Genomic DNA, 18787 nt, shown 5'->3' with positions numbered 1-18787 from the left:
CAGGGCAAAGGTGTCCAGCCGCTAGAAAGGAGTCACGTGTTATGGAAATTAGGCTTGTCGGCCACCATAACGGGGCTCGACCCTAGGTTCCCGCAAGTAAAGTTCAGAGCCAAATCAAAACAAATTAAATTTTAATCACGTGCTTGCCGTAATTACAGCTCGAGCTGGGTGCCTGCAAAGAGGGACCCTAACATAAACAAATCCTGGGCAATTATAGTTTTTCCAACTTACATTTCCCACCCCTCATGCGGTAGTTAGACCAATAGTAATTTTTTGGCCGGGGGTCTCCTGCTCCTCGTTGGGTCTCATCGTCATTCTGAGGTAAGCTGTTTTTCTCCTTATTTTTGTTTTTTTGCCATCTCTGATGACGGTTGTACCTCTGTTTTTGTTGGGTCTTACTGTTGTGTCTCAAGGTCCGGAGGAGGAGGAGATTCTAAATCATAACAATTAACACTGCCCCAGCAGTGAGCTAAGGCTTTGTCCCTCAAGGTCCTAATACCCTGCACTGGTCTTTCAAAGCCTTGACACCCTCCCGTTCGGAGTGTGAGACGCATTCCTGCAGACACCCTCCCTTTTGGAGTGTGAGACACAGGAATGCAGACTGCTTGTAACTTCCTTATCTTCCTAGCTGGAACCAGCTCTGAGGCCCTTTTCTTACTGGACTAAGTAAAAGTTCATTATTTTATCTAAGTGCGGCCTAAGGCTTCAGCAAATTTAGCTACTCATGCTAAGCAAATTTTATATAAGTTGTGCTAAGCGGCTACCTCTAGACAGTTTCAGTTCACTATTCTTTAACATCACGTTGTACTTTAACTTGTGTAAATAAGCAAATTTTACCAAAGGTTTAAGTTACAGAGAAGACTATAGTAAGGAAAAGGTTCAAAATACAACTTTATTTGCATAGGACTGCTTTAGATACCTCTTAATCATTAGAATAAGCACGTTTGTCACACTTCAGTTACAAAAAAGGAAGATCACACCCCAAAGACAATTGTAATGTTTTTATTGGTTTAAGAATTCTGTCCAGTTGTAGAACGCGAATGCATCTCAGAAAGGACTCAACCGACAACAGCAGGCACAAGGTGGAATAATATTAAAACTACACCATTAAAAAGAGGACATGCTTACTTTAATAGCTTCATAACAGAGTTGAAAGGTGCCAAGTTCTCACATGACTTCATCCATTTTTGCACATTGGCTGGAGCAGCATTGGCGCTACCTGTCTGCTGAAGCGCACACCACGCAACAATGTCTGCTACGGTGAGTTCATTTCCCACCAACCAAGGTGCCTTGCCAAGGGCAGCATTCATAGAGCGTAAGACTGCTCCTTTTTCTTTGCTGCTACCTTCTTTTAGCTGGAAGATGGCTGTATCAACCCAACTGTCAATCAGAGTTGAAGTAACTGCATTGTACTTCTGGCCAAGCAGGGAAAAGAGAAATCTAGCAATGTTCCCCTCTCCTTCAATAGGGCACATTGTTTGAATGCTAAATTTCATCTGGGGCTTCAGAACTGAAATTAAGAAAAAAAAATATTAAGAACAAGGGATACCACAAAACCATAATCAGCATGGTAGAGAAGTCAGAAATAATGATAATATAGTGAGGCATTTGTAATGCCAGCAACATCATTAACCTCATTAACCTGATGACCTGTTCTCAGTTTTCTTAGTCTAAATACTTAGACTAAGGCAGGCACCTGGCACAAAAAGCTCATTTCTTGCAAACTTCAGCCCAAACACCCACCTAATTTCTATTCTAGTAAGCTCAGTTATTTGCAGAAACTGTACCCACAGGTTTTTGTATAGAAGTGTTTTTCAAGCAACCATCTTTCAAATACTATGTTTATTCTAAGAGCAGTGATCCATAAACAAGAATTTTCCTCCTTTATGTCCACAGCACTGTTCACAGCTATAAAAATTAAATTTCATGCTTGCAAGAAGAGCAAGAGTGTTATATCTACAGTACGTGTTCATCATGTGTCAGCAGAAAAATACTAAGGCATCTTTTTTTTCAAGGTTTTATAGCACAAGTTTCATTTTCTTAACTATTTTAAAGTATTCACCTATAATCTAAGATAACTTCATACTTACCATCCTTCCAAATTAGAGTAAAGCCCAACTGATATTCTTGACGTGGTTGCTGCTTAGTCTGCTCACCAAAGCATTTCAAGAGGTTTTCTGGCACACTCTTCACCGATGAGTGTGTATGAACAGCTGATAACATTTTATAGCGTTCGCAAAGCAGACTGTGTAGTACTAATAATGACAACGGAGGCAGAGAAGGATTTGCATTGATTACGATATCTTTCAGGGCACCATAATCCTGCAAGCAAAGTAAAACTTTCAGCAGATAAGACAAATACACAGATGAAACAGAAACATTCAAGAATTGGGTTTTTTTATTTCACACCAATATGTATATAACCATGCCTGTGTGTATCTGAAATTCTAATGATCAAGTTTTGACATTTAAGATTTACTTAGACATCTTCCTTCCTCAACAGTAATATAATTTTAGAATATAGAATGTGATTGGCTTAAATTCTAGTCCAATTTGAAGTCAAAGAAAAATCTCCAGTAAGTAACAAACAAGAAATCAACTGTCGTAATTTCAAAGTTAGCTATTCTATCTTGGATTTATAATCTGGATGCCCAAAATAAAAGAGTAGTTATAGGTTATCTGTAAGAATATAAGACTTGTATATTGAGTCTGAATGTCCCAAGTTTTAATGCAACCCTTTCACCCCTGAAGATCTGAGGCCAAAACAAATATCTACTGATCTATATGCTAAACTAAACTTACCTTTCCAAGCATCAAATCTAAATCTGCATTTGCTGTCAAAGGAGAACATTCATCAGTTTGAATGATATTAGTTACATCAAAGTCAGCATCTGGAGTTTGTATCATCTTTGAGAGACCATCAACAGCACTCTTCAGTTCATACAAGCGTTTTAGAATCTCTTCTTGGCGAGATTCAAGTGCTTGAAGTGATGGGTCAACTTCTTCCTATATGGGGGGAAAAAATGACACATTCTACTGTTCACTCAACTCAATGTCAAAATAGTGCACAGATCACTTGACAATAAGTTTTGAAAGAATTTAAATGTTATTCAAATCACAAGCCCACATCAGGGGATATCATGGTCTTATCAGTTATCTTATTAGTATCGTGGTCTGTTAGTTGTCCCTCTTCTTTCTCTGTATGAACATGGTGAAAGATAGGTTATGGCTCATTTAAACAAACTTCCAAAATCTTTCTGCTTACATTATCTTAAAAAAAAAACAAAAACAAAAAACCCCACACATAAAAGTGACTCCAAAACGTACTAAAAATCAGACCGCAAACACAGAACTACACAGTTTTAAAGTTAGCACCGAAGAGCTAATCAAAAACCTAACAGGCCAAGTTAGCTTGTCAGAACTCTTTTTAACCAAATAAGAGAAGATTGTACGTTGAGGCTGCAAAACACAAACTTTTTTGGCAACTCTGATATTTAATATAAGTCAAAAAAATCTGCAAGTTTAGATGGGTAGTATATTGTATGAGATTACTCCGTAGAGTCATTCTTTGTTTCAGAGAATAGAACTTTCAGAGAAAAAAGACCATTGATTTTGGGGCATTGTTTCCTGGAAAGAAATTAATTTTACCATGTGAGTGGCTTTGTCTATAATTGTTACATGCTAATACCAATGTATCTTTTTGTTATCTCAGTTTTCCACTTAAAAGTCTCCTATCTTACAATGATACCTCTTTAAAAGATGGAAAATACATTTTTGTGGAAGGTTTTAGGTGCATGAACTTATACTAAAGTTAAAAATCTTTTAATCAATTTCCAAGCATCCTAAGTAAGGCCATTAAAGAAAAACCCACCCAACCAAACTTCCTTCTTTTTGTCTAATGGATAAAGAGATAACAAGTAAGGTATCTTAAGCAAAACTGTGATACTAGCTTATGCAATATTCTTATAGATAGGCTACGGAAACGCTTCCTAAGTGAACGCTATTTGTCAAATACACAATTACGTGAAATAAAAGCCACTCGCAAAGGAGAGTGGCGGTTGACGTTTTGCTGTTGCCAGTGGGAGAGCAGCAGCGTAAGCGTTCCCTATGAAGTCCTGCCCCACGTCTAGTCCTACTCAGTATTTTCACTGACAACTTAGATGATGGCATTTTTTGAGTGCACACTCAAAAACACATGATGGCACAAAGCCAAAAAGGCCCCGGAGCACTCTGGGAGAGAAAAAACAGAATTCAAAGCCTCCCTGACATCCGCGTGAGAGACTAAAGTCACCTAGATTAACGTAATGGACTATTCTGCATTTTTGACCTCTTATTTTTTATTTTTTAAAGAGAAAAGAGGACTCGGGGCTACAGCCGGAAGGTGCGCAGCTGGCTAGTCCCTATCTCCACAGGGGAGGAGAAGCAAAGCAGACCCGCGCCACGGGGTGATGATGCAGCAGAAAGGGCCGGCGCCTGCCGGGAGGCCGCAGCGAGGCGCGCAGCTCCGACGCAGGCCGCTTAGAGGTGCGTGTGGAGAGAGACGAACCGCCGCGAGCGCGGAGAAGCTAAATGGCAGTTATAGAAAGCTGTAAAATAACATTAAGAAAACTCTGGAACAACAGAGCTTATTTAGCCGTTAAACGGGCCGCTAATGAGCGGCTGCGAAAGGAAGAAGCGGCGAACGCGGGTCCCCCTCGCCGGTGGCTCCTCTGGGCCTCCCCGCGCGGGCCGGGCCGGGCCCGGCGGTCACCCGGCCCAGGCCGCCAGGGGAGCGCTGCGGCGAGCCCGGTGCTCCTACCTGGTGCGGGGCCGCGGCGGGCGGCGGGCTGCGGTGCAGGTTGGGCAGCCGGTACATGCAGGCGGGCAGCTGCTCGGCCAGCACCGCGCCGGGGGCCCCGTGCAGCGGCCGCACCTTGTACATGGGCATGGCGGCACCGGCCCGCCGCGGCGCCCCAGCCGCTCAGCCAGCCGCCGCGCCCGCCCCCCGGCCGCTTCCTATTGGAGCGCGGTGCAGTGCGGCTCCTGACTGACTCTTCGGTTACCCAATCCAAAGCCGTGTCTCCTAACCGTCGCCTTGTCTTCTTTCTATTGGCCAGCGTGAGCCATTGATTCGTTAAGCGAATCCCCATAGGGCAAGAGGTTGCAAATCCTAATCCTGAGTGGGTAGTCCTATAGGCTAATCGTGAGCCAGGAAGATGAAAGCTTGCTGAGGATTGGTCGGAGCTTTTCTCCAGGGACCAATGACTGAGTGAGAGCGGCGCTGGCAGAAGAGGGGTGTCTGAGGGGAGAGCGGCGCTGGGGAGGCGTTGGGCCCGCCGGGCGCGGGCCGCTGCCGCCGGGAGCCCCATGGAGGCGGCCGCGCCCTGGTGAGCGCCTCTCGCGGCGGCGGCGGTGGTGGCGGGGGGAGCCCACCCTCGGGCTCCTACACCGGGGCCGCCGCCCCCTCCGGCCGGTCCTCACGGGAAGCCTCAGGCCTCGCTCCGCTGCGCCGGGCCTCTCCGCCGGGTCGCGGCCGCCGCTGGGCGCTCGGCTCTCCCGCGGCAGGGCCGGGGGGGCTTCTTGGAGGCTCCCCCCCCCCCCCCCCCCAGTGTCAGTTGAGAGGAAAGGACGAGCGCGAGTGGCGGCCGGGACCGCCTGCTTCTCACGCCTTGTTTTTTGCTTCCTCTGCCCTCTTCCAAGCTTGGAGCCTGCCAAAGCCATCCGGGCCATAGACCGCAAGTCCGTGCATCAGATCTGCTCGGGGCAGGTTGTCCTGAACCTGGGTACTGCCGTGAAAGAGTTGGTGGAAAACAGCCTGGATGCTGGAGCTACCAATGTTGGTAAGCTTCTTTTCACCATAATGTCATCAGAACGATGCTTGATATACTTAAACATATATATATTTTTAAAAATACATATTTTTAAAGTATGGAGCACATATTAACAAAACTGTGTAAATATTTTGCATTTGGGCCATGCGATTTTGTCATAATTTTACAGCTCAGGTAAATACAACACTTAGTTTCCCAGGCTCCAGCTGAGCTCTTAAAAGCATGCGATTTTTGTCTGCATTACTTTATTTGTAGCTCGTTTAGTAGTGGAAAAGGGTAATGTGGCCTACACAGCTAGGACGATTGGGCATGGCTACCGCCAGTGCTGGCCTCAGGCTAGCAGACCATTAAGGTAAGGTTTTAGTTTCCAGAGCTGCCCTGATGATAACTATTATAATCGGAAAACTTCCTTTAAGGCAAAAATATAATGAAGCCCAACAATTTGAAAGTGCAGCCTGATTTGTGTTAGGTTGCCCTAACTTGCGAAAAAGTTTTTGTATTCAAGCTTGATGCGGAAAGTGGTTGTTGAATAAAGTTATTTGAATTATGAACTTAATAGTGAACGTTGTTTATGAACATACAGAATTAAAAGGCTTTTTATTAATACAATTTGTAGATATAAAACTTAAAGATTATGGAGCAGAACTGATAGAAGTTTCAGATAATGGAAGTGGAGTGGAAGAGGAAAACTTTGAAGGCTTGAGTAAGTTGAACCTTTTTCATAATCTGTATTTGGACATTCTGAAAGTACTCACATATATATATATATATATATTTTTTACAAACTGCCTAATTTTAATAGATATTTGACCTTTATATAATGCCAAAAACACCAGCATGACTTGGACAAAACTAGACTTGACTTTTGTAGTGTTTGTGTGGTCACAGTACTTGTAGTTTAGAAGTCTTTGATTTGATTGCATATTTAAGTGGAGCAAAGAATAGCCATAATTTTGGAAGAGAAGGTCCTAAATGTTCTTTTAGATTGACTCATGTTGAGTTATCAATCAGTCAGTCACTGAAGGTGTCAAACTATAAAAGTAACTGATTTTGAGGAGTGTATTAGAAGCTTGAAGATGTGCTGGAAGTGAGCTTGGCATTGCATGCTTACCTGGCAAATATTCCATTTGTTTACTTAAAGTCGTGCAAAATCTGGGAGCAGAAGCAATGTTGTATGACAAATGTAACCAGCCATTGCAACAAAAATACCGGTGTTTCTTTTGTTCATTTAATGATTAGGGATCATTTCAGCACAATGTACTTATTCTATAACTTTATGTAGTCACGGTGTTTGTATGATATGTGATAAACTCATTGTCTCTGTGTTCCAGCACAGTGCAAGTTCAGGGGTGCTGTTCCTAGCTCTGTGACCGCGCTGTGCTGAGGCACCCGCGGAGCTTGGTGGCTAGTGCTGTGCTGATGGTGTCAAATGAGTCTTTGTTAACTGTGAATGTGGTGGAATAAACTTACACCTGTCTGCCGTACACCACGCGCAGCAGGAGACGGCAATTGTTTTCTTGCATGGCAGCATCTGTGACAGGTACATCGCTGTCTGGGGCAGCTACCCTATACTGCTCTATCATAATACTATCTGCTTTGTTAGTTTCTGGTGTCAGTATGGGATGCATACCAAATCTACTTGCATAAATCAGCATCATTGTAGGCAGAAGTGAAATTATATATTTTAAATATCTTTTTCCAGCTCTGAAACATTATACATCAAAGATACAAGATTTTTCTGATCTAATACATGTTGAAACATTTGGGTTTCGAGGTGAAGCTCTGAGTTCGCTGTGTGCATTAAGGTAATAGTATTAAATTTCTTATTAGTAGAAAGTTACTATAAGCACGGAAATAACTGAAGCCAACTTTTCAGTTTACCATTATTGATAAAATGAGGCTTCCAGTTCTTTGTTAGCTGTGTTTTGAGCAGTAGGTTGCATGATGTTCTTTCCAGCATAAATTATGCCACAATTCTAAGCATCTGATTAGTCCTTTTATATATGAAATCCAGCATTACTTGTGTATGTAAGTCTCTGCAGAATGGGACTCTTGTACACACAAAAGTCTCTGATCCTCAGATGTAAAGCACTGTAACACTGAAGTGCTGTTTACTAGTCTGTAATTCATTAAAACTGTATTTAATATCCTCCCACCCAAACTCTATATTTGAAATAGTACAGCTTTTGTACACAGTCCTGTGCATCAAGAATATTCTAGTGTAATGTATTAATATGAAGAATGTAGTGTCCAAAAAAAGCCAGACTTTAACGTTGCATTTTACATCAGAAAAATGAAAGAGATATAAATAGCATTTTTTTCCATTTTAGCTAGGAAAATTAGACTGTTACCTAAAAGCATACCTGGAGAGTACTGTATCTTTATGGTGAAGAATTAGCTTTTATTAAAGATGCATAGTATTGGTGTAATTTCTATGGCTGATTGGGTCATGAGGAGTGGAAGAGAAAATACAATGTTCAGTGAGTAATTCTGTTCCCTCTTTTCCCTCCATCAGTGATGTTACTGTTTTTACCTGTCATAAGTCTGCAAAGGTTGGGACTCGTTTGGTATTTGATCATAATGGTAAAATTACTCAGAAAACTCCTTATCCACGACAACAAGGAACAACTGTTAGCATACAACAGTTATTCTATACTTTGCCAGTGCGGCATAAGGAATTTCAAAGAAACATTAAAAAGGTAGGTTAGATCAGAAGTTATTATTTTAAAGGAGTGTGATATCCCAGATTTTTTTTCATTACTGAATGATACATGTTCTCTGTGGAAGAAATTGATAATATTTTTATGTCAGACTATTTCATGCCTATTTTGTAGCTTTGTAAAACAAAACCAGTCTTCCCATGTGCTCTCCTTTTCTATTTTGCAAATGATCTGGTTTAGAGGGGCAATCTCAAATCTTCAAATGTTGAAAAGATTTAAGATCCTGATCACCTTTGCACATTCTTAAATTGGGGAATGCTGTGTTGTAAACTACTTAATGTTAATCTTGTAAAAAAGTTGTTTGCTTTTAAAGAGAGTATTTTTCACATACAATTTTTTTTTCTAATCTGGTTTGTAAAGGTTTTGAAAAGATGAGTCCCTTTTGGAGACAAAGCTTGTGTTGCATGAAAAGACAGAATGTCCTGTTCAGACTTTTTTTTAAAGAAACATTTCATATAGATGTGAACATTTTTGTTTCTTTAATAGGAATACGCAAAAATGGTCCAGATATTGCAAGCATATTGCGTTGTTTCAAAAGGAGTTCGCATTAACTGCACTAATCAAGTTGGCCAGGGGAAAAAAAGCTCTGTGGTATCCACTGCTGGAAGTCCTAGCTTAAAGGAAAACATCGGAGCAGTATTTGGGCAAAAACAGGTATTACTTACTATTGAAAACAGAAATAACGTAGCTGGAGAGAAATACTTTTAAGATCTATTTAAACAGAGAGGATGCAGGAAACTGTTAGAAGCAGAGGAGGCTGGAGTATGTGTTGTATTCCAGCACACCCTACAGGTTGGAAAAGGAGAGACAGTGTAGTCTCTCTGTGTTCCCCTGGCATTTCTGAATCTGCTTAGAGGAAACATGTTCTAACGGAAGAGAAATGATACAAGAGATAGGGGTAATGCTTAATATCTCTCTGAAGCCAGTTTTATAAATTCTTATCGTGGTCTTTGAGAAGCGAAGGTCCTTTGTCTGTGCTTTTGAAGATCAGGATGAGCACAGTCTGTATGGCATGAAAACAAACAATTTAAAAAATCCTAAAAATGTTGTGATGCAAAAGTCTTAAGTAGGGGATAGAGAACAGAGGTTTCTGGCTTTTGCAACCCTTTCCTGTGAAACTAAGTTCTTCTAGTGTTCTGGTTAACCTTTAAATGGGAATTGCAGACAGTCCTACTAGAGGTATGGACTGTGATGCTTTCTAAATTATAGCTTTAAAAATAATTGTTATTCTCTAGAAGAATGCAGAGGAGTAAGAGCAGTAAAAACACCCTTCCTACAACCAGATAGTACAGCCATCAAGCTTATTGAGTGGTTGGTGGCTACCTGCTGGTAGTTAATAAGAGTTCCTCCCTTTGCAGTGCCCATGTAGTGATTTCAAAGCCTATTCAGGCTGGGGCTGAAACACTAGATGGAAGATGCAACTTTGTATTGCCTAACAGTGACAAGCATTGCTGAAAATTCAGGATTATCTGAATAAAATACTTAGTTTATACCCTGTTTATATAATATAAAATACTTGCCAAACCAGTAGAAGGTGCTCTAATGACAGAAAAATTAATACTGGTGTGATTGGGAAAATACAGTAAACACATCTATGCTTGGATAACTTGTAATTCAAATAGCATATCTTTACTAATAGTATTAATGTTATTTCAAAATAAACTTGTATCACTCTTCTTGCCTTTTGGTATTGCATAAAACTTGATTGGGTCATATGTAGCTGGAGAGTCCAGACTGAACTGATCATCTAATTTTTCTGTCTAAGTACATTTTAGAATAAGGGTCTGTGTGAAATAATTAAGCTGGAAAAAGTGATATCAAAGGATGAGAAGAGGCATTCATTAAGGCTTTGTTTCTGTGGAGGCTCTTCAGCAGGGTAACTGTCTTCTGGTAGGTTAGATTTGAGTATTGGATAATTTGATTTACTCAGCTAACCTAACTTAAAAATACATGGTTACTGCTGTATCATATTAAACATTTATATATATTTTTCTGTTCTGTATTATCTTTAAAAATAATTGCTTCACTGTGGGTGAATAAAATTTGAACCATGGAGAAGAATAAATGGAAAGCCTATTGTTTAAATGTACCTGATTCTAATCTTCTTATATTAGTTGGAGTGACTATTGATGGTGTGTGTGCTTTTTTCTTTTTTCTTTTTTTCCCCCCCTCTCCAGTTGCAGAGCCTCATTCCTTTTGTTCAGCTACCTCCTAGTGAAACTGTTTGTGAAGAATATGGACTCAACACTACTGACATGCCACAAAACTATTATAGGTAATTAGAAAAGTACAAACCATGCTTGCCAGTGATATTTTAACATAACTCAGCATGTAAAAATATATGAAAAGTATGGTGGTTAGTAGTAATAAAAATAATGGAGAACAGCATAGTGGATAATCAGTATGCAGTTTGGAAAAGAATATCACTTGGAAAAAAAAATCAATTCAGAACTAAAATGTTGCTAGTTAGATCAGAAGGCATAGCAGAACTGGTATTCTGTATGTCCTAGCTAGTTTTAGCTTCCTGTAATCTTCTGCTGAGTTAGTCACCTCTATTAGTGCTCTCAGTAACTGTAATTCATGAATGAATCCTTGGTTTATACTTGTATTTCATCAGTTGTGTTATTGGGAAATGATGTGAGATAAATGTGAATCACTTTGTGTAAATACCTTTCACTTTCACGTAGTGCGTGTCTGTCTTTTTTTTTTTTTAACTCACTGTACAGGAGATTTGCAAATAGATGCATCAATATCTGGCCTCTCCCTCTTTAGAGGAGAAAAACTATGAATGCAGCTTCTTTTTAAATCAGACACCTTTTTTTCTACTGCCTGATGGCCTGTTAGAGCTGAACACTAGCCTTTGTTAGCCAAGGAATTGGGCTGGGGGATACGTATGCATGCTTGCTGATGCTGTGTAATAGTGTTGCTTTTAGCCTGTATAAAGTACCCTTCCCTAAAATATACTCTGCCTCAGAAAAGTTTATCTTTTGCCTTCCTCCTCCATTTTATCTTACCCTTATTATACTATTATTCAACAGTATCTCGGGTTTCGTTTCTCGTTGTGATCATGGTGTTGGAAGGAGTGCAACAGACAGACAGTTTTTCTTTATCAACCAACGTCCGTGTGATCCTGCAAAGGTGCAATTTATTTGTTTTACAATAGCAGCACTGACCTGTTTGATATCCTCTAGAAATCACTGGATTAGTAGCTGAGGTACATGTTTTTGGCTTGATGCTGCTAGTTACTGTACTTAAAGTTTTTGTCTTTGTTGGATTCATTGGGTGAAGAAAAGCTGAATCATATAAGTTAGGATTTAGTAGATTAATTGTTTTATTGAGGGTTAGATAACACATACCGGTGGGAAGTAGAAGATAGTAACTTTTATGTATGTATGTATGTATGTATTTATTTATTTATTCCCACTTTCTCTACAGGTTGCCAAGCTTGTGAATGAAGTTTATCACTTATACAATAAGCACCAGTATCCATTTGTTGTTCTTAACATTTGTGTAGATTCTGGTGAGTTGTGAATAATTTTTAATAACTTCTGGAAAGGCCAAAACTTAGTATGAGTAATATTGATGTTAAAGGTATTCTTGAGAATGTCGCAACCTTTATTTATATGAATGCTTACTTATTGCAATGTGATTTTGGGGTTTTTTTGTTTAATCTACAGTTGGTGATGGGGAGACAGGGTCTGGCTGTGGTTTCACTTTTTCTGTACTCAGGAGTAACTAGCGAGAAAAAGACATTCTTGTGGTTAGCTTAAATACAAGAAAATGAAAAATCATGTTATTGCATTGAATTAAATTCTCTTTTGTTTGCCGGAATGTTGAATATGCAGAGATACTGTGAAAGTTAACTGTGGCTTTATTTTTAATCTTGTGAAATAAAAATGGAGGGCGATTGAGCAGAAAACGTTGATCCAAGGGTGGAAGAAGCAATTTTATTTATACGTATGTATGTATATGTACATGTATATTAAAAAAAATTAATCTCTAATGTAGATGATTTTCTTTTGATTTTAGAGTGTGTTGACATCAATGTAACTCCAGACAAAAGGCAAATTTTACTGCAGGAGGAGAAACTTCTATTAGCAATTTTAAAAACTTCTCTGATAGAGATGTTTGGTAGTGATGTTAACAAACTGGATGTCAATCAGAAACTTCTGGATGTTGCAGGTAGGATTAATGCAAAATGTGAAAGTCTTTTTTGTATGGTATATGCTAGAGAATTTGGAATGGAAAAATGTTTTAAAAACATATGAAGAAATTAGGAAAAATATCTGGCTGTTAATTGGCACATCTGTCAAGGCAGATTTCTCATGTGTTGCTTACATGCTGGTTGTTATGTTATTATCAGCATTAAATAATAACAGAGGACTGTAAGTGATTTACAGTCAAATTTAGAGGGAAAAGCTAACACAAAATTAATTGATGATGTTTGGAAAAGAGATTCTTCTGAAGATATTGGGAAAAGACCTGTGTTTCAGAGGAGGGAGTGGGGAGTTGTAAACAGTATTTTCCCCTGTCCCCTCCACACTCTTGCTGTGTTCTGTTTTTGGCCATAGAAGTATCTTGAATGTCACACGTGACTTGTTTTTTTTTTTTTTTTTTTCTTTCTTAAAAGGATGCCCTTTTGTGTGGTGGGGGATGTCAGGATGCTTACTAAGAGCTCATGAGCTGACTAAAAAAGCTAGAGTGAGGAATATTGGACAGAAACATTGTTTATTTAAATGTCCTTCTGGCAGAATGGTTAAAGTCTCATCAACAAAACAAATAAAACTTCAGATTTTTAAGTACAAGTTTCTTCTTCATTTTTCAAATTTCATTGTTTTATGCTAACTACAGAAATCACTGATTCTCACATCAGTGTATTATTTTCCAAGATGTGTATAATACTTTGTAATGACCCATCATCCTCATCCTGCTTTTCTTTGAACAAAGGTTTCTCTAGTTTCCTCTTTTACTGATGATGTATAAAATGAATGCAGCCTGATTCTTACTATTATTTTAAATTTGCCTTTAGTAAAATTAAGTGTTGGATTCATAGTCTTTAACTGAAGTTGCCAAATTATCTACAAATCACGTGTACCACAGGTATCTATTGTGCCAGCTCTTTGATTCCTTCCAATGGACTTTTATAGTGACCATTAAAGTGTAAGAGCAATTCACCTTTCATTGTCATTCCATCATTAAACTCTTTAGAAAATATAATTAAGAGTTCTGATTGGATTTATTGCATTTCCAATTTAAGATGAGACTTCAAATTCATTCACACAAATACCATAACGATGATCACAACTTCAGTAGTTTTAGTTGCTAAGAGACTAGTTGCCCGTTTGACAGTAGAAACTTGATTTTTTTTATTTTACTTTCTGGAAGATGTAACTGCTCATCCATCAGATAGTAATGTATTTCAGTCCCACACTCAGTCGTGGTCTGAAGCTTAAGAGCTCATTTGAGGAGTTGGTTATTTTTCTACATCTCCTCTTGTTCCTTTTACAAAAACACATCATTCAATTCAATTGTTTTCTCCAGTTATACTGAAGTTAAAATCTTAAAATATTCTTCATTCTGTTTTTATTAGGCAACTTGAAGAGGACTCTTCATGAAGAGACAGAAAAGGCTCAGGTAGAAATGCTGCCTGACTCTGAAACTGAAAATCCAAGCAGTGAAGGAAACAGAATGATGACTTTAGCCAGATTAAGGGAGTCATTTTCTCTCCATCAAATGACAGAGAGTAATTTTCAAAGCCCTAAAAAGGTAAAACGGCAGCACAGCTCCCCCAGACAAATTCCATCAGTTGATACCACTTTGAGTCCTGTAAACGCTCAAAAGGCTGTCTTGAGCGAGGAGTCTGAGAGTGGTTGTGAAATGGAGTCAAAGGTGTCAATTACAAGCAGACATTTGAGAAAATTAGATGATGATACAGATTCCGGATTCTGTAGCACCTCTGCTGAATCAGATGTTGGGTATAATATGCCAAAAGCTGGGAGCTGCATCAGCAGTGAAAGAGTGACTAATTCTCCTGAAGAATTCTGTAACTCAAAAGAGGAGCTTCAAAATGAATGTCTTGAAACTGTTGGACAGAGTGAGAAATCACTGGAATGTGATGTTCAGTTCTTGGGCACTGTGCATGAGTTAAACCGAGTGAATGACTGGAATAATCCAAATAAGTTATCTCAAGTAGCCAGTAGTTCTTCCCCACGCAAGAAGTGTTTCAAAAGTCAAGCAGATGATTTAAAGGCAGATACATGTCCTGAAGAGAAGAATACTAAGAACTGTGTGGCAAATGTTGATGTACTGGTGGAGGTTAAAAAGAAAACTGTACCACTTGCATTTTCTATGAAGGTTTTAGCAGAAAAGGTAAAAAAGGTAATACAGCAGCAACAGAAAAGGACAGAAACACAGAATTATAGAAGATTTAAAGCAAAAATTAGTCCTGGAGAAAATAAAGTAGCAGAAGATGAATTAAGAAAAGAGATCAGGTATTTTCACCTTCTTAACTTGTTATATTAACCAACCAATTACTAAAAATAGTTGAGGAAAAATATAGGAACTGTCATGAGGTGGTGGGGAGGAAAGGCTTATGTCTACTTGTTAATTTCGGATACATCTTCTATGTAATATATACCATTAAAACATAATTTTGGCAACTTCTTTCACCTGACAAAGGTCTGCAGCTGATTGAACTAAACAGAATGTGATAAAAGACAATAAAAAGAAGGCCCCAAACATCACTGATTTGGTTTAGTTAACACTTGTAATATGGTGTGTGGTCAGAGAAACATCAAATTTCATGACAGATAAGAACATGCTGAATAGTTTTTATAACTTGTATTTCTCCCTTGTGTGAAATTGAAGTTTGGTGAGATGTGGCTGTGAAAATACATTACATTCAGATGGTTAGTGGACAGTAAAGGTGTATGACTCATGAATCTTGCTAATAAAATGAGTGCTGTGAAAGGTGCCTTTTTGCAAAAAGAAAGCGTGTCAGCTGCCTTAATTTAAAACCATGATGCTGCCTTCAGCGTTATTCGTTTGGACTATCGCCATATTGCCCATTCCTAATTTTATCATCACCAGTGGCTGGGTGAAAAATGAGAGAATGCTGAACAAGTCCTGTCTTTATGATGGGTCTGTTCAGTTGGAAATGGCATCATCAGTGATCTGGAATCTGGTGCTGCCTGTTCTTTTCCATGTTCATACCCTGCTTAAAGGAGTCCTTTCTCTTTTATACAAAGTGTTTTCAGCAGGGGAGAGAAAGATGTTTTAAAGTTTTGTACTGTCTAATATGGTAACTCATGAGGTATAGCTTGTATTCTGCTTGTATTTCCTGTATACAGTAAAGAAATGTTTGCAAAAATGGAAATCATCGGCCAATTCAACTTAGGGTTTATAATAGCAAAGTTGAATTCTGATCTCTTCATAATTGACCAACATGCTACTGATGAGAAATACAACTTTGAGATGTTACAACAGCACACTGTTCTCCAAGGTCAGAAGCTGATTGTGTAAGTATTTTGAGTGTGTCAACAATAATAACTTTCTAAGTTTAATTCAATGTTTCAGAAAGATATTTATGATTATGTAGCACTTCACACATTCAAAACACTTAAATATATATAAAAAATCTTGTATTTGTCTTATACCTAATGTTTCTAAGAGTCAACCTTCACATAAATCATAGATAAATTACAGAGCTATAGTCATAGCTATGCAAGAAGTCAGTCATCAAACAGATTTCATGTTGGGTTTTTATGTTAATTGCAATTTGTTAAGCATGGAAAAACATAGTTTGGAGACCAACTATATATAGATTGGAGACAGCTGTGGCAGCAGGGAGTGCTGTTTACTCTGCTGAGTATCACTTAGAAGCCAAGTGATCTGTTTAGTAGTGAGTGTTTGTTTGTTTTTCACAACCAATGAAGTGAAATGTTCCCACAGAGAGCTCTGTATTATTGTCGCTGGATTGCTTCTGATACCTAGCTTAAGTGGTATGTACTATATACCTGTGCAATACCATATTTTTTCCTCCCTCTTTTAGGCCTCAAAATCTTAATTTAACTGCTGTAAATGAAACAGTATTGATTGAAAACCTGGAAATATTCAGGAAAAATGGGTTTGATTTTGTCATAAATGAAAATGGTGAGTTTGGACCAGAACTACTGGAAGTAAGAAAGTCCGTAGGTTTCCTCCTCTCTCTCATGTAAAAATTCATTATGGTAGTTCTCAGAAATTTTGAAATAATATGCACTTAATATAGTATAATGATTTTGTGACCTGTTACACATTGATATTGTAAACTAAGAATTTCTATCAAACCAGTTTGATTAACGAAGTTGATGTAGACTCTTTGCATCACTATATGACTCAATAGTATTTTTTGGATACATTACATTAAAATCCTTTTGCTGTATTAGTAAAATACTTGCTGGTCCCAGCAGTGTTAGAGGTAAGCAAATGATAAATCTAGTAATTTTAAACTAATAGATACTGCTAATAACTTAATGTCCTTTAGCTTTCTTTATGGTTTAGCATTGACTTACTACATACTCTTGAGCAAATTGCATAACCTGAAAGCTCCTCACTGTGTCTCTTACAAAGTAGGAACAATACTTGTTTAACCCACAGAGCTTTATAGGAAGGGATTGTGAAAATACTGTGTGTTACCGCTTTGGCATTTGGGAAGTCATGATGGATTTTTCCATATTACTTTTTAATTTCAGAATTTCTACTTTTTTGCTTAAAATGTTATTAGGTATCAACAAAAAGTCCAAATCATTTTGTAGTCAGCATAACCTCAAAATATCTTTAGCTGTTTGAAATTGAACAGTTTGTCAAAAGTTGGATCCATCTGCTTTTAAGTTTGCAAGTCATTTCTTCTGTATCAAAGTAGCTTCTCAATTTTTCTCTCAAAACAAAAGGTCATTTCTTATGATCCTCTGTTTGCTAATCTTTCAGCTCCTGTAACTCAAAGAGTTAAATTGCTTTCCTTGCCAACAAGCAAAAATTGGACTTTTGGTCCACAAGACATAGATGAACTGATTTTCATGTTAAGTGACTGCCCGGGAGTCATGTGTAGGCCCTCCAGGGTCAGACAGATGTTTGCTTCTCGAGCTTGCAGAAAGTCTGTAAGTACTGTGCTTGACGTTTATTTTCAAATAAATACAGCCTATTCCATTGAACTATTTGCTGTTGTATCTGTATATACATATTGCAGGGGAAACATTTACTGTTTGGTGTCAGTAGCTAATATTCTCCTTCCTTGTGTTTTCGTCTAATATAAATTGGGGACAATTTCTGGTAGTTTTTATCCTATTTGTTTCAAATTGGTGCACTTACAAAGATAACTATTTATATTTTGTCTTCTGATCATCTTGTAAGTCTTCCTACTTTTAATGCCTTGCACATTATTTATTGGCTGTAGTAGTTGAAGCGTAGCTCCTGTCTGTGCAACAGATGTCAAAATGGGGAAAGCAAACACTCATTGGGGTTTTTTTTTGTCTTTATTTGCAGGTGATGATTGGGACTGCACTGAATATACAGGAGATGAGGAAACTGGTCACCCATATGGGTGAGATTGAACATCCCTGGAACTGCCCCCATGGAAGGCCTACGATGAGACACATAGCCAGTCTGGATTTGATTTCACCAGAGTAACAGTCAGCTTGTGCTTATTAGCACTCCCAATTTTAGTTGCTTGGCAATACTTCGAGATTTTATCATGACTGTTTTACATTGACTAAAAAATTTTAGCCGCTATATTTTGTACTTGAAGATGGGAACAATTGAAGACATTCAGCAAGCTTTTGCTGTTACTTCTATCAAGCCAACAATTTGGATGTACTGAAATGTATGTGTAAATAACATTTATTATGGTTTACCTTGTGTATTACTTACTTTGCAGTCAAGATATTTTTTAAATAAATCTTTATATATAAAGATCAAGGCTAGGTGAACCTCATTTGTGGCAAATACACTGCTTCTTAAAACTAAGTGAAATGTGGATGGGGAAGTCTTTAGTAATGCTATAAAGCAGACATTAACTTTCTGTGGTTATACACCCTGAATACCATCTTTCTGAAGAAAGTGTAAATTGTATATAAGTGAAAGTACTGTTTTTTTCCTTATTACTGAAGTTGCATTATATTTTATAATTACTTCAAGCATTAATACTGCCTTTAATGATCAACTCCTGGGCAGCTGTGCTTCATGCGTGAATTGAATAGAAGAATTTATCTGCCATGGTTA

The 18787-nt window shown here is 38.4% G+C and overlaps 2 protein-coding genes across 3 annotated transcripts; one reads left to right on the top strand and one right to left on the bottom strand.

Moving 5' to 3' along the window:
• Positions 1-986: 986 nt before the first annotated feature.
• Positions 987-5013, bottom strand: AIMP2 (aminoacyl tRNA synthetase complex interacting multifunctional protein 2). Its single transcript, XM_026116158.2, has 4 exons — positions 4799-5013; positions 2803-3006; positions 2091-2322; positions 987-1510 (listed from the first exon to the last, which is right to left on the bottom strand). Exons 1-4 carry the CDS (start codon positions 4925-4927, stop codon positions 1125-1127), a joined length of 951 nt encoding a protein of 316 aa, XP_025971943.2. The 5' UTR covers positions 4928-5013; the 3' UTR covers positions 987-1124.
• Positions 5014-5192: 179 nt separating this feature from the next.
• Positions 5193-18484, top strand: PMS2 (PMS1 homolog 2, mismatch repair system component). 2 transcript variants are annotated; one of them, XM_026116157.2, is made up of 15 exons: positions 5193-5366; positions 5680-5819; positions 6427-6513; positions 7513-7615; positions 8326-8509; positions 9017-9184; positions 10708-10805; positions 11569-11668; positions 11966-12050; positions 12560-12712; positions 14121-15021; positions 15880-16047; positions 16581-16681; positions 17498-17667; positions 18053-18484. In XM_026116157.2, exons 1-15 carry the CDS (start codon positions 5347-5349, stop codon positions 18194-18196), a joined length of 2622 nt encoding a protein of 873 aa, XP_025971942.2. In that variant the 5' UTR covers positions 5193-5346; the 3' UTR covers positions 18197-18484. The 2 variants fall into 2 exon arrangements, with proteins under 2 accessions (XP_025971942.2, XP_064376319.1); XM_064520249.1 differs by lacking the exons at positions 5193-5366; positions 5680-5819; positions 6427-6513 and adding an exon at positions 7206-7350.
• The last annotated feature ends 303 nt before the right edge of the window (positions 18485-18787 follow it).

Source organism: Dromaius novaehollandiae, chromosome 14, assembly GCF_036370855.1.
Source record: "Dromaius novaehollandiae isolate bDroNov1 chromosome 14, bDroNov1.hap1, whole genome shotgun sequence".
Lineage (NCBI taxonomy): Eukaryota > Metazoa > Chordata > Aves > Casuariiformes > Dromaiidae > Dromaius > Dromaius novaehollandiae.
The sequence above is the reverse complement of the archived record's forward strand: the minus strand, read 5'-3'. Positions and strand labels throughout refer to the sequence as shown.